A 20,794-nucleotide genomic window follows, 5' to 3' on the forward strand; every position below is an offset into this window, starting at 1 on the left:
TGGCGCTGACTTGCCCGTGACTTGGAGCGTGTGTTTGGCGCGTGGTGTGCGTGCGAGGCGTTTAACATGTCGTATGCGCAATTTGTGAAATATGTGAGAACAGAGCCTGCCAGCATGAGCAATAAGTTCTGCTCCTTCTATGCCAGTGCCCACTTCCCACCACACCACCACTACATATGTGTGTGTAAGTAAGCAATTAGTTGCCTTTTCAGCTGAAGTAAAAGCAAATCGGGTGAGCATGGAGCGGCGGAGGATAAGCAAACAGCAGCTCATTAATATCCTTTATGCGTTTATTACATCAGCAGGCGGCGTCTTATGAAAAAACATAAATTAATGCAGAACATCGTCCGCAAGAGCGGGCAGAAAAAATAACAATTAGGCCGGCAAAAGGCAGTTGGTCGAATCAATCAGACAATTCAATATAATTGGCCTAATTTATTTGTCACGCTCCAGTCGGTTTTTCTCATGCGTTGCGTACTGAATATTCCCGATAATTGGCAAGACGATACGCAACATTCTGTGTAATGAAAATTAAAAATTAATGCACAAAGGTGGGCGCATGCAAAAATGCTTTAATCAAATCCCCTTCGCTCCGGGTAAATATTAAATATGCTTTTCCCTCGCTTATTTTTTTGTATACTGCTTTGCGTGCGAGTGTATGTTTTATATTTTTTTTTCGCTTGATTCTTGTTTAAATAAATATTTGCCGTCCAGGCACTGACCTTTTGGCCTCATTGCGTCCCCTGCATTGATTGAAGTTTTTCTTTTTCATTTTTTTTTTTACATATTTTGTATGTTTTTGCCATAGATGTTCGTTCGCACTCAGTGGATTCCAAGCTCATGTTTGGGCAGCCGGCCAAGGCAAACAAAGGAGCAAGCTCCATGTCGAAGGCTCCTTGTCGTACATCATATAGCTCCTCATATAAGAATTTATTCATGTGTTTATAGTGGGCACTTCAATTTCTCATTCTTTCATTGAGAGATTACAGTCTTTGATTTTACTCCCTTCGAATTTTTCATTTTTCTTCGGCTTTTGGCTTTTAAGTTAAATGTGTAGCAAAACAGTAGAGGAAACTAAGGAAATGCTAGTAGGTAAGAGCTTTATAAATGTATTCCTATTTAAGTCGAAACAAGTTCTTAAAAGTAATGTACGACTTTCGGGTTTTGCAACTTTTATAGTTTTTCGTTAAAATTCAATATTTCAGAGTAAAAACACCTGAAGTTTGATTAATGCCTCGGAGAATGAGTAGCTGCGATAGCACGGCACAAAAGGTTTAAAAAACAAGGACAATGGGCTGCCGCAATTCACTTTATCTTTGTGTTCGGACGCCTTGGGCCATTTTCCTGTGCAATCCGGAAATCACAAAGGGAAATTACATAAAAAACTACTCCATTTGACTAATTTAGTGCACGCACACGGTCACAAGGGGGGCGGTGTGTGAGAAAAGTTTGTGGCCAGAATGGCTAGGGTATGGGCTGGATACAAAGCTCTACTCGTCCCTGGACGACTGTCAGTCAGAGGGAAGCGAGTCGTGGAACTGGTCGCCTGGCATGTGGACGCCGAGGAGCCAGTGATTCGCTCCCCTCACCTGTGCAAACGCCCTGACAGCTTTATATAAATAAACCAAATGGGTAAACACGACGGCTGCCGCTTTGGCTGCGGTTGCCACCAAATTTACCTTAAATTTGACAACATGCGCCAGGATCACAGGTGGCGCTTCTGCGGCAGACTTTCATTTGGGCCATGGCCCCAAGTTTGGCTCACATGCCCTACCCTATCCTTACCCCTTTTCCAAATCCCGGCTCATCCGTCAATCATGTCGGCGATTCCTTATTTATTTACACACTCTTGGCTGGCTTTAATTTGGTGTTCGCATATCTCCGCACAAACTTCCGGTCTTTATTAATGCCAACACATTTGTTAGCGACAAAGTTTGCCGTTTCTTCAATTTGAAATAACAGCTGTTGCAATTAAATTAAACGTTTTAAATTGCCAAATATATTTACACGTGTCCCGGGCCGAGCCCGAAATTTGAATTTAAATTGAAGTTAGTTGGCCAGCAAGCCGCACAGCATTTGCCTTTGAACGCCTTCTAATCCTTCAATTAATAATCTTCAGCTCTCAACTTTCAGGCCAACAAAAAAACGTGGGTGAGCCCAAAGTTTCGACCGATTTTTTCACCCATTTTGGTTCGGTCGACGAACCCTTTTCGTGGTCGGAATTTTTTGTCAGAAACAATTATTTAACGGTCGCTTCTTGTGTTTTGCATTTTTATACTCTCCTGTTCGCCGAATTAAATATCTAATTTATCAAGCCTTCAACGCTGGCATTGCCAATAATTAAATTTTACTTCAAGGTAGTTGGGGCGTCTACATTTTCATTTTTCCATTGCCAGCCGAAGCGGGGGTAGCAGATGTCAACTTTAAGATTTCAGCTTGTCACCTGGCTACACAAAAGGCCGTTGGCCTGAGGGGGCGTGACAGGGATCATTTCATTTAAAACACATGACGTTTAACCCACACCCACACCCAGAACGACAACCACACCCACAGCCACCCAGCAACTCATGCCACGAGAACAGAACGCAGATGTCCTTTTGGTCTTGTTTTTGTTAGCTTGTCTCAGCCTTGACTGACTTTGTTTATCTTTCATTATTTATTCTCTTATCGGAAAGCTGCGATAAGGTCGACGGCAAAAAGCACACATCACACTGCCCCAACCATCGGCCATAACTAATTAATTATGCCTTCTTAAAGCGGCGTTAAGCGTTGCTGTATGCGTTAGTTGTGGTACATAGGTATGTATGTAGTATATATAAGGCTAGTGGCTAGTGGTAGTGGTCCAAACTGTGCTAATCCACTTATCCCACTGGGAATCCGACGAGTGACGGACTGGTGTACTGGTGGCCCGAGAAGGGGACTACCTGGCTGCTGGCCAACGAAATAGAACAGAACAACTTGCAACTTGTTTTCGTATTAATTAGAAAAATAAACAAAGCGCCAAGCGCTGAGAAATCAAATTAAAAGTAAATTGAGAGCAGATTGGGGGGATGGAGTTGGTAAGGAGGAGCACTGAGAAATCGGATGGGGGCCAAAAAGGGAACCCTTCTCGGAAAAGCCAAAACCAATTATAGACTCTGGCAGGGGTAGCAATCTATTTCTCCTCGGGGAAAAATGACTGCTGCTTCAAGTGTCTATCCAAGTATGTCGGGGAAATATTTACTTGGCCATTTAATTAATAGTCATGAATAGCGAATGACACAAATGCATTTGCATATGGCATTCTAGATTCAGCATTCTATATGCTTTCTAGAGTCGAAAGAGCAGATATTTTTAATTAGCCCGCGGGCCAGAAATAAACCGAGCGAAGGGGCAATGGAATCGCGGATTCTTGACATATTGCCAGCAGCTGAGAGGCGGCAAGATGCACGAGTGAAATGGCTGAGGCGTAGCACGTGCCGCATCATGGAAAATTGTTTGCATTTTGCGCCACACCTCCCCTACGCAATGGGCAAAATGCTGGGGCGTTGGGGTCAGGGGTTCAACTCGAACTCACACACACGCACACTTGGCCCACACTCCAGTTATCGGCTACTTAAAATAAACAGTTTAATGTGCAAACTTTTCGGGCTGCCTCGCAGGAACAACAAGCAATCAGGCGGCGATATGCAAAGGACCTCGTCCTGCTCCGACCATCTTTTCGCCGGGACAAACAAGCCATTCAGCCATCTAGCCAGCTATGGCCAAAGTTTTTCGGGGGCAATCATTAAAATTCATTTCCTATCGGCAGTCAGCAGAGACACACCCGCACACATGTACTCATGTTATAGATGACGCCATTTAGTTTGAATATCTATGGCAGCACATATCCACATCCTTCGCCTCCGCATCTGTGCACACATATGAGGTCCTTTCCCTATCCGCTCCTCCCTCTCTCTCTCTCTCTCGCTCTCTCTTCTCTCTCTCTGTCTTTCTGTAAACAGCTTTCTCTGTGTATTTTCACAAGTGCCTCAGAGCGATTTGAATGCGGCAATTCCTTTTGAATTGATCCCAAAAGTGACCTTTGATTTTCGATACGATTTCAGTCATTTTCACATGGCCCCAGCTAAAAGTCTCCAGCGACTTAGGAGCCACAGGGAATATCGGTACAGCAGAAAGAGAAGGAACCACAGGGGCAGAAAGAGACGGCCACAGGCACAACCCAAGCCCAAGCCAGCGAAGCCATTTTCTCTCGGTGTGTGTGTGTGTGTGTAGTTTGAGTGGCCGCATTAGTGGCGAATATAAATTTTGTTCGTAGACCCGAAAACAGCGAATGTTGAATGGCCGATGGCATATAGTGGCACCCAAACCGAAATCAAAACCACAAGCGAAGCCAAAAGCCCCGGCGACATCCTCAGTGACAAAAGCGACGAAACGATGGCGAAAATCAAACTAAAACTTCCACCCATGAAAATCATAATTCAAACGTTGAAATCAGCACACAGATTTTTCCCTACGCATATGCGTAGAAACAGTGGTGGGCATTCAAATAGTTCAAAATAGCGGAAATATATCATTTTCAAAGATTTTCAAAGAATGTATAAGTTTCAATTTTGTTTTAAGAATAATTTAAGATAAATTTAAGTTCTCAAGCTGCTGATTTAGTTCGAATTATCTACTTATTGTAAGAAGTGAATGGTATTGGCATTACTCATATTATTTTGTCTGGAACTGTGCCACCACCCAGTGAACCCGAACATCCCCCCTCCGATTGTTTCGTGTGTATACAATGGCAACTATTGAAAATACGCAAAGCCTCTTTCGGCATGTCCTTGTGCTGCTTCTGTGATTCCGATGCTCTGCCTTTGACCCCCGGAAAATTCCCAAATTGCGCCCGGAAAATAGGAGCTCCGGAGCTGCGGAGCTCCTCCCTGGCCGCCAAAAGTTCCGGCTGAATGGGACGCGTGTGCGTTTTGTTTTATTGCCAGCTTGGAAACGCTGCCAAGCTGCCACTGGGTTTGCTTAGGGCAAACACTTTCCCCGCTCCTTTGTTGGCCCATTGTGTGCGGGGATAATCGAAGCCATAAATAACAGGCGCGAAAGCTTCGAGTTCCCGACCTCTTCCCCTTTTTTTTTCGCTTTTTTTTGCATTTTTTCGGGGTTTTTTTTTCGGGCTGTTCACATGGGGATGGGGTGTACGATAACAAAAGTGCCAAAAGTGACAAACAGCAGGCGACCGTCAACGCCAAAGCCACCCATTGGCCAAAGCCAACTCGTTAGTAAATCCAATTTGTGCGTGAATGTCAACAGTTTCGGTGCAGTCACAGTTAGAGTTACTATTACTGCCACGCCCCCTGTTCCCTGTCGTCCTCCCCCTTGTACGAGGGGGGGGGGGGGGGGGGGGGGGGAAACTCCGGAAAATAGCAATGGCCAACTGGCGGCAAAAATCGCGTGAGCTGACATGTGACCGAGTTTCGGTGCGAGTTGAATTCGATTTGAGAGCGTTTTTTTAAATCAATTAAAAATTTACATTTCATTCACACAATAAATAATTTGCATAATAACCGAGCATACATAGTAAAAGCACTCGGACACACACAAACTCACACGTAGGCTGGCATAATTAAACGTTTAATGTATGCACGAGAACAAAAAACAACGAATTCCATATGGCTCGCATTTTATAAACAGTTTTCAATTAATTACAGCATTCGGCCAAACAAGGCATTTTAAATTCCGGCCAAAATGGAGCTGCTGCATCAGATGGCGTGTGATGCATCAACAATGATTATTGCATACATTTCGGTGCTGTTTTCATAAATTCATTTGGCCAGCAGGCACACGTTTTAAACGAATTTATAACTTTGCAATAAATCGTAGATCATATAAAAGTATGTATCTACATATATTAAAGAATTGGGAATCCAAGGCCCCGCATTCGTTGGATTGACACTGCAGTGCAGGGCAAACATAAATCGAGGCTGTCTGTGATAAATTTAGACCCTCTGGCGACAGCAAAAGCCAGACAAAATGTCTTCTCGAGAGATATTTCTCCAGAATCTACAAATGCAGTCGGCTCCAAAGGGATTTCTGCGGCATATTCCCCAAGGTTTCCGGAATTCTACGGACTCCTTTGAAGCCGTCGCCCATGCTCCATTCTCCACCAGAATGTCTGGGTCGACGTTCATGTCGGCGTTCTAACAAAGTATCTAGCTATCCGTACAAATTCGGGAAATGGCCGCAAGTGCAAAGACAGCAGGCACATTAAAATCTGTTTTAATTCCACAGTAAAAATACTGACCAGCAGTCGGAATGCAAACACTTTGGCAAAGCAAAACAATTGCCCGAAAACCAGGCAAATCAGTTCAAGGAAATAAAACAATATTTAAATAAATCAAAATTAGCATCAGCCGCAAAATGCTGCCGAGGAGGCAAACCCAAGGCAAAAGCAACTGCAAAGGCACAAAAGTACGAGTATCTGAGTATCTACGAGTTACAGTAGAGACATCTGTGTGTGTACGTGTGCGTGTGTGTTGTTGTGCCTGTGAATCGAGGCATGTTTTACATAATACAATTTCCATTTGCCGAAAATAAAACACACGACTCTGGCAACGTGCTAAACAGGCTACAGACTACAGTCTACCAGTAGTCCCAAATCCACACGATTCGGATACATATGTATCTGAATCTGTGGTGGGGGCAGCTGTATCTGTATCTGCATCTGGAGCAGGGGGCTGCGTGGCTCCGGCGTTCGTCATTTTAAATACCAAATATATTTTGATTCCATTTTGGTCAAGGCCCTGGAAGCTTCATCTTCCTCAATCGGCTTGCGGTTGCCTGGCCACAGTCTGTTCTGGCTCAAATTGACATTGAGTTATGGCCCAGTTCCAATTCAGATGCCACAGTAGCTCCGCTCGGACCGGAGTTCCATTCTTTTTAAATGATTTTCAAATTGTACTGCCCAGCTAGCAGTGGGCAATACATGCCCGACAGCAGAACAAATAAACAAACGGCATTGAAATAAAGAGATGATTTATGTTCATTTCAGCTACCTACGCACCAAAGACTTTAATAAATTCCATAAAAAATGATCATATTTAATTGTCGGCCAGTCGAGCAGTCGACCAGTCGCGGGGTTTGGGGCGGAAAATGTTAATAAATGTCAAGACTGTTTCCACTCAACTGACAAAATGAGCAACGAGCTTGAAGTTGACACCGACTGTCCACCGCAGACAACGTCATCAGCGCAGAATAAAATAAGATAACCCAGTCAGCCCAGCCAGCCAGCCAGTGGGTGGGTGGCGTTGCCCCGCCATAATTTGACATAATTTATGAGTTTTCAATTTATCATCTCGCAGCTTCTGGGGAAGCTGCACTTGCATCCGCAATTCGCCGCGCCTTTCGCCCTGTCAAAGCCAAAGTCCGTTTCGAAATGTCAAATGTCAATGCTGATTGTGCGCTGCCGAAACGAAACTGTGAGATCCCAAAATGCATCTGAGGCACACATGTTCCGGCTCCCACATCGCATTAGCGTCTGAGCCTGGCCTGGCCCGCTGCTGATCTCTGTGGGAAGTGGCTCCCCTTTTCCCGCTTCAACCCCACTTCGTCACCCATAAAATATTGCCACTTGTCATCGATGAAGCGCCGTCCGTCCGCCTGTCGCGCATGTTGTTCTTGTCATTAAAGTCGTAAGCGCTGTCACGTAGCTGTCAATTCAAAAAAATCGCATTAGCCAGCAGGGGAATCTACATGCGGCGGGCACAAATTCGACAGAAGTACTTAGTCGTGCAGAGAAACAAAAATCAAATTCCTAGGCTTCATTTTCCTGGAATTCGTTTGATTACTGCTTTAATAGAGGGACCTTCTTTTCGCTAAATTTCAGCTAATAACATCTAAAGTGACATATTTTGCCCAAACTTGAGAACAATATAAGAATTTAAGCTGGGAAAAGTTAAGTAAATATATGGAACTTGCGGAGTTTTTTTTTATTGTAACATTACATTTTACTGAGTTACTCAGATACATTTTTTTTCAGTGCATTTATCTGCTTATTATGTGCTAGATGGTATGCATTATGTATGTGCATATTTATGACAACTGTCGCTCCAGCGACTTGACTGCCGCTCACATCATTGGGAATTTAGGGCCCGGAGATGGAGATTACCGGGTCGTAAAACCCGACACTCAACTGCGGACTCAACTGCGTGCACGGGTAAGTTGGCCGGGCAGATAAGAAGGCTCACAAGACTGAGAAGGCTGAGAAGGCGAGCACTTGCCGGGCTGCACATAATTAGCGGTGGCCACTTAACTAGCACTCGTTTTCCCTGCCTGCCACTACTAAATGTCAACGTAAATTTGCATTTTTAAGACGCCTAAAGAGGGCTTACAAAGCAGGCAGCCGAAAAAGGTAAGAAAAATATACGGGGAATCCAAACGAAAGGTAACAAAATGCAAAACATGCGCAACAGGAAGCAGGAAACAGGAGCGCGCGACTAGCCGCAGGACTTAAATGCTTTTAAGCCGGGAAACACTGTAACGAAACAGCGTAAAGTGGTTAAGGGGCGACATGTGCATTTCGATGGATACGGATATTCCGTGGATCCGCGTTAAACGCCCTTTCAAAATGCTCGTGCAGCGCAATTGAAGGCAAAATCAATTACAACAAAGAGGGCCTGAAAAGCATTTTAACGACAGCATTCAGAGCTCGCGCGAGCGGCTTTCATTCAATCATTTACATAAAATTTTATTTAACAAGCGAATTCCAAAGGCTTTCATTTTTAATGCAGCCCCTCCCAGTCCGCCCGTATCCCAGATTTCCCAGGACTCTGTTTCCAGGACTCTCTCGACTCCCCAGCGATTGCTGCCACAATCCGGTTGAACATGTGTGCGTGTGTGAGTTAAGGCGTGTATGCATATGGCATGAAACTTCATTATGAGTGCTTCAATATTTTTGCAAATAAAATGCCAGTCGAAGGCAAATTGAAAAACCAGAATGGCTGAGGGCCGAGCGAAAATATTAGCATACTTGGGGGCGCAGTCAAAGTTTGTTTGCCGAAACAAATTAACCTTGAATATGGCACATAGAGTCCTGTCAAAACGAAGCTGGGCTGAGGAAATTATGCAAATGTGCTCGGCACACAGCAACAACAATGGATGTCTCCGATAAGACCGGTGCTATACTAAGAACATTTCTGTCTGCCCCTCTATCTCACTAACTGGCTGACTGACTGACTGACTGACTGTCGTCTTGTGGCTTTGGATTCTGGGAAAATTTATTAATTTTAAGCAGAACTCTGGAGACTTTGACGTCAGCTAGCTGATAAGCAGCCGCACGCTTGACAAAATCAATAATGGCAATACTGCTCTTGTTTCAGTGTTCGGTGCGCCGTTCCTGTTGGTATTTGCATGATTAATGAAGCCACGTAATTGATTACAGGGCCACGCCCAGGCCGAGCTAAAAAAAAAAGGAAAAAAACCAGGAAAAAGCAACACAGGAGGAAGAAACAAAGGCAAAGCCAAAGGCAATAGCAATGGCAACAGCAACTCGAACTTTCGCATGATTTTGTATCATCGAAGGCAGAGCAGCAAGGCACGCAGCTGATTGATGCGTCTGTGGTCGGGACAAAGGCACCTCCAACGCCGCCATCGCCGCCGCCCACAGCTAGTCAGCACCACATCCCCATCCGCATTCCGCCCGAGCACAGCCAGCTCCTCCAGACCCATTTTCATCTCGATCTCCAGCATCATAATGCGACCACGCACGTGCGTGTGGCACATGATTACACAGAGAACAAAAACGATGACTTTAAAGTAGTTTGCTATAGTCAAGAAGTCGTGTTTCAGAAACTCAAGGAATACATAAGTTTACTTATTTTGCTGTTATATAAAGAGAAAGATGGCTGGTTAACCATACTTGCTGGCTTTGTTTTAGATATATACTATGATATCGCCAAACTGCTGATCTTGTATTATATGGACGACTAATTTAGGAACTAGTTATAAGTCCTAGTGTACCCGGCCAGATGCGAGGCTCTGTTCGAGCCATGTCAGAAGGACATGAGGAGAGAGCCCGGGCCAAAGGCACAGCCGTGGCTGGCTGTCATTGACTGCGGATTGGCGTTGTCAACGATGCAGCGAGCAGGATGACAAAGATGATGATGATGCAGCCGCTTTCAAAAGCAGCAGGAGATGTGGAGCTGTGGAGCTGGGGTGGAGCACCAGGGGTGGTGGTCGGTGGTTTTGGGGCGGAAGTCGGGCATTCTCATGGCTGGTTATTTATGCGTAATTTCTATGCACACACGCAGAGGCGCTCCGGCTCTTCGGCTCATCGTCCTGGCAAGGGAATGGATTGGAATGGTAAAGGAGATTGGGCTGGGCATCCTGGATGGCGGCCACTTCAGTACCAAGCCCGGCCCAAGTGGTTGGCTTTGGCTTTGGCTTTGGCTTTGTTGGCCCGCCTTTGCCGTTCGTGAATTGGAGCTTTAAGGGACTGGTGCTCATACAGGCGCACAATCATCAATCAAAATCAAAAGCCAAAGTACTTTTGACATTAATTTATTCAAAAGGGCTACTAGCTCCTTTCAAACTGCACAAACGCACCGCAAAGTGCGGGATGATGGGTCGGATGAAATTCGGAGACCTTCTCACTCTGCACTTGTGACCACTTGACCATAATAGTTATTTAATTTCGAATCGATGGCATGCAAATTCCTCTGCATATTCGGCAAAAGTAAAAATAATCTAATTAATATTTATGAAAGCAGCGACGACGCGCTTTGCATAAATCAACAGCATTTGAATAATAAATACGAATTATGCATTTAATTAAGATTTGCCACAAAAATCCCCATTCAGCGGTTCGCTGCGATTCGAGGCGGCTGGGGAGCGAGTGCCGGGGCACCGATTCCATTTCCATTTTCCCCAAATTTTCCTCCTCTCCCCCGCCATTTTTTGCCATTGTCTACCTGCATGTGTGGGTGTGTTTGTGTGTGTGTTTGTTCGCTTTCGGGTTAGCGAGATTTTGATTTCCTCAGCTTGCATCAGTCAAAGCGAAGCAGCGGACGACATTGGAAAAAAGCAAACCCAAATCGAACCCACGAACGCCGGGCGTTTTCAATCTAAATGCAAATGCTTGCGTTGTGCTTTTTGTTTCATCCTTGAGCCGCGGCGACAACAGCAGCAGCATCATCCGCAGCAACATCAGGAGCAGCATCCGCAGTAGCAGCAGCAATTCAGGTGAAATCGCAACACAGAAAGCCAATTAAGCGACTCAGACATTAATCGAAGCTCGTTGCAGATATCGCGGTGGAGAATCTCTTATAAAAAAGCAAGGTAAAGGCAATTCGCCGTGTTTAATGCAAAAATCGCATTTGGTCAACAGGAATCCGCATCAGTGCAATCGTCATTTTTGCTCGCTCTGCTTTACACGAAGATTCTTTGAGCATCTTTATCAGATTTTTGTTTGTATTACTTTGTTATAATTATATATTTAAGGATTATCAAAAGTAAAACATTTAAGAATTTGTCAGAAGTAACTTAACTTAACATGGGAACTTAATTGAATTTTATAAAAATCAATATTATCTTAAATCTTTAAAATCTTATCATATTCAGATAGAATATTTTTCCAGATATAATATTTTAATAAATGTATCAATTAACTACGAGTTACTTGCAAATTGTGCTCTGTGTACTCGATTTGCCCCCATACCAAATCGATGCCAATGTAACTGGATGGCCATGTTAATGCCCATTTCCAATTCAATTGGTAATGTTCATGTTGGCTCCATAGTTTCTATTGCATTAAGGGCCAATAAAAATTTACAAGCAACCTACACGAGATTTTCCCAAAGGAGGGGGAATGGCTTTTCCTCTACTTAAGTGTGTTTGACATGAGATAAGCTCGTTTTTCCCGGCTCGCCTCATTTGCCTCGTTTACGGAGGCAGCCCGAGCAAATTGATAAATTATGGCACAGCCGCGGACAACGGCGCATTGAGTCCAAAACCAGACCAGAATTGCCGGCAATTAGCCGGGAAAAGGCAATTAGAATTATGGTGGGATAAGAGGTGCCCGAGCCTAGAACAAGTCCATCGCCAAGCAGACACTTGAGTTTTGGAAGCGGGGTCAAGGAATGCCAGATCCCAGATCCATCTGCAATTGAGACGTCTAAGGTCAGCGAAAGTCTGGAGCTGGAGCTGGAGCCCACGAATTCCAGGCCCATTGATATCGATGCGTATGCAAATCACGGCGAGCACTTTGGCGGCATTAGAATTACAAATATCCGTGGAGGGGATTTTCCACATTCGCCGGCCACAAGGGCGACGATTGCTCGAAAGCTGCGACGTGACAACACGCAAATAAAATCGAAGCCTACCCATCAACCTACCAGATACGGCTCGTGGAAATAGATACAATGTAAATATGCAAAGTCGGGGCAAAATACATAAATCAGCGCGCTGCGAAATGAAATGCAAACAGTGGCGAAAACCAAGATGCGGAAGCATAATTGAACCCTGAGCTGCGGAGGCGGAGCTCTGCAGCTCCAGACACTCTCTACTCATTAAAGCCAAATGCAATTTACGCCGATAATTTGCAATAATTTGCATACTACGTGCGGTTGGATGGAGGGGGGTGGTGAGCGGGGCGGCGTCATTTTCCGCTGCACCTGGAAAAGCGACAACCACCACCCACCACCCACTCAGCTTGGCCGCCCACGTTGCACTCTACGTGCTCCAGCTTTTTAATTGCACGGCTTAGCCGAGGCGCGTTGGCATTTTGTAAATTTCGTTTTTCGTTAATTGGATTTAAATGTGCCAGGATTCATTTTCATCTATTTCCCAAATGCACGCCGAACGCGTGATCCCGCGCGGCGGCGTCAGCTGGCGAACTCGGCTCAAACTGGATTTATTTTATTGCGGGCTAAATGGAATTTCCAAAATGGTTATCGCCAAAGGCGTTGCCATTCGCTTATCCTGCATGCAGGAGTCTCTTCATTATGCACAAGTCGCTCGCTGGCTGTTTTCTGCTTTCGTTGCCAACCTGATTGTATTTACCCATAATATTTATCCATTTTGCCGAAGCCCTCGAGGTGCGAGGAGCAATTGTTCGGGCTGCGGGATTTATTATGCATAAAATTGCAGCAGAAAGTCAAATAAAATATGTATTGAAAGTTTTATTGTTTGGCAGCATTTCTGCAGCAGTGATGCCCATTTCCCACTTCCGATTTCCCTTTTCCCGCTCACATATTTGCGCATAGTACACATTTCATGTGCAACTGACGCTTGTGTGACGCTAGCAGCGTTTTGTTTAAAATTGAATTCCTTCAATGCATTTACCTAAATTTAATTCCTTTCCATGCTGCTGCCCCAAAACTTTCTGTTCACAATTTTTGCAACGCTACGCTTCGCTTGCTTTTGTTTCGCTTTGTTCATATTTTCAACTTTGTGCGGGTGATTTTGAGTTCGCTTTATACCATTTACCATATATGTATAAGCTCTGGACTTCTATTTGCTTTAATGGAGCGAACTCTCTGGACAGGCCAGCATACATATATATGGCATATGGCGTATATACGTGCCGACACTGGCTCAGGATCAGGATCGGGATCCTGGCAGGAGGGGCGTTGGCTTTGCAAATATCCTGCGGCTGTAGCGTTTATATGAGAGCTTACTGTTCCCTCTTATATTTTGCCATCGGGTGGAAACGGAGCTGCACAGTGGATTTTGTGATTTGCTTTTTATGTGTGCCGCCATATGGGGCAGTAGCCAGCAATCCAAGAATGGGGACACGCACATGGAAATCTCCCATGTTGGCTGCAAGGCGGCAAGAGGCGCTTAGCGAAATTCATGCAAGGATTTCACTGGATTGTTGCCAAGGTTGCTCAGCCCGCAAAAAATATACCGCTAAAAGAATGAGTGAGTGGAGTGAGTGGGGAGCAGCAAGTAGATTTAACGTTTTTAGTAATGGATTTATCAAGAAACCGTAGGTGAAATCTGAAATCTTATTCGGCATTGTAAGAAAAGAGCGAATAGAATGAATTCAGCAAGCCAAGTTTAATTGGGTAATATTAAAAAAACAGGCTAAATATATGTTAAAGTCTAAAAATATAATTCACAAGCAGCAAGAAAAATTCTGCCACACTAATGACTTTCCGGGTCTAATTTGTTTTCCTTTCCTATAGCAACCACATAAATCTCAGCCCTCAAGTGACCAGCACAACGGCATCCCACTCAAAGATGAAAATTTGAAAGGCAAACAAATCTGTCCCATAAGCAAACCCCGGCTGTCTGTGGATTCTGGGATCCTGGCTGGGATCTGGATGGGATGGGCTGCGATGGAATGGCATTGCGAATTGAAGGCGTAGCTTCCGGAGCACGGACTTATGGCTACAAATCAGAAGGACCAACTTACCACCGGCTGCTCTTTGGCTTTCCCTGGCTAGCTAATCCAAAGGACAGAGGAACTTTCAAGGCCTTCCAGCTGGCAAGTTTAATTTATGTTTTTGCTTGGCCAACAGATAGAGAGCAAAACTTTTGCTGCTCGCAGCTATTGTTCCAATGCACTGACCCGTATTTGCAAAGATGTCTGCATAAGCAATTTGTATCTTGTATCTACTATCTTTGCACTTTCACTTTGCCCCGCCAGACGATGACAATTGTGATAAATTATATGCCACGCGACCGATCGGATCGTATCATATGGGAATCGGAATCAAAACCGAAGGGGGCGGGCTGTATGGTCGACGAACTGTTGCGCCCACTCTGGAAAACACACTCACACACACGCGCGATACTGATATACTCATATATACTGACCACTACAAATGAAACCGCAGTGTGTTATTGTGTCATTAATTCGTGCGCTCTCTTTGTGTGGAATACTCCTTTTTATTGCTGCCTTTTTTGGCGCTTAAAGTGCGAAAACTGACTGGAATTAATTGATGATCCGCACGCAACTGGAGTGCGGTATTGTTGGTTGGTTGGGAAATGGAAAATCGAAAATGGGAAATCGTTAATGAGGCAGCGTGACGCGTTCACATTTCCATATGATTTAATGATTTACTTCGGGGTCCTTCGTCCTTCTATCTGCTCTACGCACTTTTCCGAATTTTCCGCAACTCACTTCTCAGTCTTGCTGTTTGTTTGCCCGCGCACTTGAAGATTCATTTTCATTCGCATTTTCCGCTTTTGGCTGTTATTTTGCTGCTCGTAATCCGCTTTTGCCCTAAATTTCAATTCCCTTTCGCTTTTTTTTTTTGCACTGCAGATTTTTCGGACTACGCTTTTTCCAGTTCTCTTCAAGTGTTTTGATAACTTGAGTGTATTATTATTTTTCCGGCACGTTGTGTTAATACTTTTCTTTTTCGTTGTTGTGGTTGTTGTTGTTTCTGGTGGGCGGTAGGGGCGCGGCACACGAAACGCAAAGGATGCGCAGCACTTACGCCGTTCGAGAGTCACGCACAAATGGTACGCCGCCGCCTCCTTTTCCTCTAATTAGCCACATAAATTGCAAGTTGGCCAGGGCCACAAAAAACTCAAAGCACACTGTCTAGAGAATCGCAATCCCTGCTGAACAAGAGTGGCAAGCGCCAGCAATGGCACAGATATATGTAGCCAAACACGCTATCTATATACATATAGAGCAGCACCCGCACGACGAACCAAACGCTGTGAGCCACGGATAAGAACTAAACAACATTCGCAGCTGCCGCTGCTCGGCTGCTGCTGCTGCTGCTGCTGCATGTTGTTGCTGCTGCTCGTTGCTGCTCGCTGCTGCTGCTGCTGCTGCGGGGTAGCAACACATGCCGCATATCATTCACGATTTTTCACTTCGGACGGCGACCGACTTCGGATCACGAGTCCTACGCCGCTCTCTCGTGCCGCATGTTGCTCGTGCGAGTCCTCGTGCAACATGCGGCCAGAACGTGACCTTTGGCAACTGCTCGAGTGTTGTTTTGGCTCTCGGGCGCGCTTGCAGCCAATTAATGGGCCACTCGCCATGTGATTTATTGGCAACGCTCATAAGTCCCCCCTCCGCCCCCCGCCCTGGCAGGATAAACAAAAAACACATGCATAATTTCCATAAATCTTTTATGGCTGCGTGTAAAAACTTTCGGCTGGGCCAATTATGCGGACCGAACTAGGCACTAATTTGACAGCAAAGTGGCCAAAAGGCTTTATCCCTCCTTGGGGGTCAGGCTAGGTCAACTCTGGCCACCCTCCACTCCGCCGTCGCTCGAATCGTGTCCATAACTTACCGCATAATTGAGTTATCCCCCGGTCGGCGGCATGAACAAGCTTTTGTTGTCGTCCTGGCGAAGGATTATCAATGGCCTTTGAGCATTTACTATCGCCCGGTGGTTTTGCTGCCCGAATTGCTCAATTTTGCTCGGGCTTTGATCTGTCGTAAGCTGTGGCTAATGATGCACTTAGCCATGATTGGTTCATTTTAATTGGGCGTGTGACACGCTTTAAATGTTTAAGAAAGTATTATGTATGACAACCTATTTCAATTCTAGGTGTTTTAAAATCGCTCAAATAAATTAGTATAAAAATAAACAATAAATAAAATAGATGAATTTTTAAGTACTCTGGTATGCAAATAAGCAAATCGAGATTTTTACTTAAGGTTAATAATACTTTGATTGAAAATAAGATCAATTACAGCTTTCAATGGTAAAATTAACTTATTTCCCTTTTTAACATTGCCCTTAGGCACATGCAACATGTTGCTACAACACGCCAGAATATTTCAGAACAATTCCATTATTCCGCTCTCTCGCAGCATGTTGCCTTCGTTAAGTGTTGAGGGACAATGATAAAAGCAACATTTGCCAAAGCAACACGAATATGTTTTCAATTTAAAACAAAAACGAGAAACGTTTATTGAATATAATTGATTCATATTTATGGAAGTAAAGTTTAAAATTCAATTAATATACGTCCTTTCTCTTGCTAGGAAACTGAAAACTATTATAAAATAAATTCAACTAGCTTGTTTAAAATACAACTTTTCTCTAAAACTTGTGAGCTCATTGAACTCAGCCTCCGGTTGGCCATAAAAATATTCGCCGCTTTTAAATGGGAACAGATTGTCGCATGGTAATGCAGTTGCACCTGGCAAGCTGTTGCACCTTTAAGCCAGCAAGCCACCCAGGGCACTTCGATGGCAGCTCGGCCTCCACTTTTCCCGGGGCATTAGCCTTTTATGCAGCAACGTTGATGTTGCAGCTTCAGCTGCTCGCCCGCGGCAACCTTCACACCTATGCACATGACGCACTCGTATTGTACACAGAAATGTTAGAAAATAGAAAGAAAATGGCATAGGAAAGGAAAGGAAAAGAAAAGAAAAGCGCAAATAGGATCAAGGATAACAAGGGCATAACAAATGCAATGCAGCCAAGTGGCATGGGAGCATTGCAAATGCTTTTAAAGCAATACTTGATGCCAGCTGATTGAGTGGCTAATGGGCTGGCTTTTAACCGAAGGAAGCCAAGAAGGAAGTTTCACTGGGTCACGATGGCTAATTGGCACGTGCTTGCACCCCAAATGCTCCATTAACTCAGTTTTAGTTTCAATTTTCAGAAAAAATATACCTTTAACTGAAATGTAATATCGGGAATATATACCTTTTCACCCCTAAATCCTAGTTCCGTTTAGAAAATGGAAAAAATTTATTATGTCATTATTTCTACGGGGTTTTTAAATTAGGAAGAAAAAAATGCTTCGAAAGTATATTTTTCAATTAATAGCTTTCCCAAAGTTCCCCCAAATGTAATTTGCTGTAAATTAATCATCATTTAAGATATTTCTTTTCGGTGTGGCTATGACATTTGTGCATTTGTCTTGCAGTGGAAATTTGTTTGCCGGGTGAAAAAACCTAGCTTATTTCATTTTAATTGCTTCACAGTCGCAGGACTCGACACACACACACTCAAAAGGAGAGAGAGGATAAGACACACACACACAATCAACTAATGCGGTTGTGTGCCATCCTTTTGTGGGATTGTGTGTGTGCTCATTAAAAAGCGAGGCAGCTACGCAGAAAAGCGACATTTGCATAAAATGCCAGTGTGTGTGTGTGTCTGTGTCCCGAAAGCTGGAAAAGCGTGCCACTGACACACAACTGTCACTCACACGCACTCAGACACAGGACTCTCCTCCCACACACACAAGCCAAGTCAAAACTTGCAAATTTTAATGCATCACAAGATTTCAACAACTTCCTATGTCTCACAAGCCGAAAAATCATCACCAGCAGGCTCGCAGCTTGAAGCTGGAAATAAAGAAAATCTCCCACTGTCATGTCACGTGCCTTTTCCCTTCCCCACTGCCATATTTTCTTGCCACCCCGCCTCCATGGCTTGAATCCGTTCGAGGCTCATTAAAAGTGCCTGCCGTTTTGGCCCTGGGGCAGCCAGAGTTTTCTGGTCTAATGAAGTTTCCCTTAAAAGGATGCCCCCCTAATCGGACCGAGACCCCTCTATTTGCAGGGTATGTTTGATGGGCGGCACTTGACTGCCGTTAAATTGTCGTTTCCTTTTTTACGCAGCAAACTGCTTGAATGATTGACAGCTGGACATTGTGGCTGAGTGAATAACTCACAGGCCGACAGGCCGACTGGCCGCTTGATTTATGGGGGCGTGCCCCGGACAGCCGTGCTTTGGCGCTCAATTAAAACGGAACCAAAGTCAAAAGTCACCGAGCGACATGGGAAACGCACGGAGTCCTAGTTCTAGCTGCGATGGATTAACACATCTCCCGGGGCAACATCTTCTCTCCGGGCGACAACAACCCTCATGGCAAGGTCTTTTGCTCGGAGGCTGGCCTGTCATATAAATCAAGCATAATCAACGCGAAATGCGACTCGACTCTCCATAGATGGACTCCGATGCGAGATTCCCGGATAAGCTGCACTCGAAGAAAAAGGGGGACGCTAGCTATCTATGGGAATATTGAAGTAACTCTACACTACTAACTTAACAATTTTGAATTTGTGGTCATTACTATCATCTGCTCATTTACTAAATTAATATCAAGCTATTGTCTAACTATGGCTAACTGGAAGTCACCCTCGTTTCTCGCTGTGCACGAGAGGGGTGAAGACAACCGCGGGGCGCATAAATCTAAATTACACTGAACCACCAAGGGGATTGCGGCTGCGAACTACAAGTATGAGGGAAAGTCGGCTCAGATCCAAATCTCCCCGAATGATAGATAGAAAGTGAGTGGAAATTGCTGGCACTCGTTTGCTTTGTTTGTTTGCTTGTTTGCTTGTTCGAAATGTTTTCTAATCGGCCAAGGAGTCGTTCGTTCACACCTCCGCCCCGCATGAGGGTTCCTTAATTGCGAGTTATTGATGAGCCCCCCGCCCGCCACACAACTCCACACTCGAGCACCAACTAGTACCCACTAAACATTCAATTTTCAGGAAAACACAGCACCTTCGGCAGTGTGGGAAAAGAAAAATCCGTAATATGAACTGTCAGCAAAATGAACCTTATGAAAAGTCATTGACAGGAGCACCACAACAACGACAGCAGTCGGGGTTATCCTGTGCCCAGGTCCTTCAATAGGTGCGTGTGGGCGTAAACGGCAAAAAGTGAGATGCAGAGCAGGGTCTTCAATGCGTATGTGTGTATGAGGAAAAGGGACAAGGAGAGAGAGAGAGGGAGCAAAAAAACAGACAGAGAAAGGTAGACAGAATCTCATTTGCGGTCATGTTGGCGTGTCAAAAGCGGACAACAATGACAACCTCAGGAGCAGAAACCAGAGCGGCAACACCAACACCATGGGCAACAACAAGGTTATCAGGCTCTTCCACTTCCACACCATATGGCAACAATTTGCCTGCACATTATAAGAAGGAGCAGCCAAGGCGGAAATATTGCTCCGTGACGGGGATCAATGAACTCGATATACCCTCTCTTTTTGACGCATTTCAGTTTACAGATTGCTATCTTTCATCATATTGTGTGCATACAATGGTTCAGCTGATTAGTGAACCTCGAAATCATCAAGCCAACTCATCAAGATATTTAATTAATAATTTCCCTATCAGATGTTAAGCCTACAGCATATTTCTTTGAAACCAATGCTCATTAAACTCAATGCTTGCTTTTCTACAGATATTTAGGTATTAAATCCTTTAGAAGAGTATAATTTTAGCAGACATTGTTGTGTCTGCTCGTCGCTGCATTTTTCAGTCAACGCCATATTGATTTTATAATTTCCAATGGGTTCATAATTAGCCAAACCCATCGACCAGCGGTCCTCTTTTTCGAGCGCCGCCCTCCTGCGAGTCCTGCGCCGTCTGACGTGTCACAAACATGCCTTTCGGTTCATTCAAACCAGGACATTCGAGTCCTTTTCGGGCCGTCGATTGGATGGGTGTGTGCCAAATCGAGCTCATCCGCTGATGTATCCGTTGCTGGTAGCGGGTGGCCTCTGTAGCTGCCATCGAGTGTGTCTGAGTGCCCGACAGCGGCATTGTTCGGTTGGTCCTTTTCGTCCTTCTGGTCCTTTTGCGCCGCTGCCATGCTGCTCGTAATTATAAATGTCAATGCCAATTGGGCGAGAGGTTCCCCGATAATTTCACACTTTTCCAATGGAAAAGCGACTGTGTTTTTCGCGCGTGTGTGTGTGTGTGTGTGTGTGTGTGGTAGGACCTCTCATTAGCCGCAAAACGCTCGCAATGCAGTTGGCTAATTGAAAACGCGCGCCTAATTACCGATAATTGATCTGCTTAGGAGTGGAGTTGATTGCAACGCAGCTGCCTGATGACCAAATGCCAACTTCAAATGGTTATTGGCCGCTG

General features: G+C 44.8%; 3 protein-coding genes across 7 annotated transcripts in view; 1 reads left to right on the top strand and 2 right to left on the bottom strand.

The window, feature by feature from the left end:
* LOC6729845 (nephrin) overlaps nucleotides 1-15,730 on the bottom strand; it is a 62,703-nt gene extending 46,973 nt beyond the window's left edge. For 4 of the 5 annotated variants that reach the window (XM_016174575.3, XM_016174577.3, XM_039294603.2 and 1 more), the window contains exon 1: nucleotides 14,390-15,729. The gene's annotated coding sequence lies outside the window, so the exon portion shown is untranslated. Of the gene's footprint in view, nucleotides 1-14,389 lie in introns of all 5 variants that reach the window. The other variant, XM_016174578.3, reaches the window with a different exon arrangement.
* Nucleotides 15,731-17,113: 1,383 nt separating this feature from the next.
* Nucleotides 17,114-19,279, bottom strand: LOC27208596. Its single transcript, XM_016184163.2, has 3 exons — nucleotides 19,050-19,279; nucleotides 18,599-18,604; nucleotides 17,114-17,267 (listed from the first exon to the last, which is right to left on the bottom strand). Exons 1-3 carry the CDS (start codon nucleotides 19,097-19,099, stop codon nucleotides 17,114-17,116), a joined length of 210 nt encoding a protein of 69 aa, XP_016036583.1. The 5' UTR covers nucleotides 19,100-19,279.
* Nucleotides 18,569-19,082, top strand: LOC27209001. Its single transcript, XM_016184530.3, has one exon. The coding sequence runs from the start codon at nucleotides 18,613-18,615 to the stop codon at nucleotides 18,814-18,816; it is 204 nt and encodes a 67-aa protein (XP_016036584.1). The 5' UTR covers nucleotides 18,569-18,612; the 3' UTR covers nucleotides 18,817-19,082.
* Nucleotides 19,280-20,794: the final 1,515 nt, after the last annotated feature.

Source organism: Drosophila simulans, chromosome 3R (assembly GCF_016746395.2).
Source record: "Drosophila simulans strain w501 chromosome 3R, Prin_Dsim_3.1, whole genome shotgun sequence".
In the NCBI taxonomy this organism is placed as follows: domain Eukaryota; kingdom Metazoa; phylum Arthropoda; class Insecta; order Diptera; family Drosophilidae; genus Drosophila; species Drosophila simulans.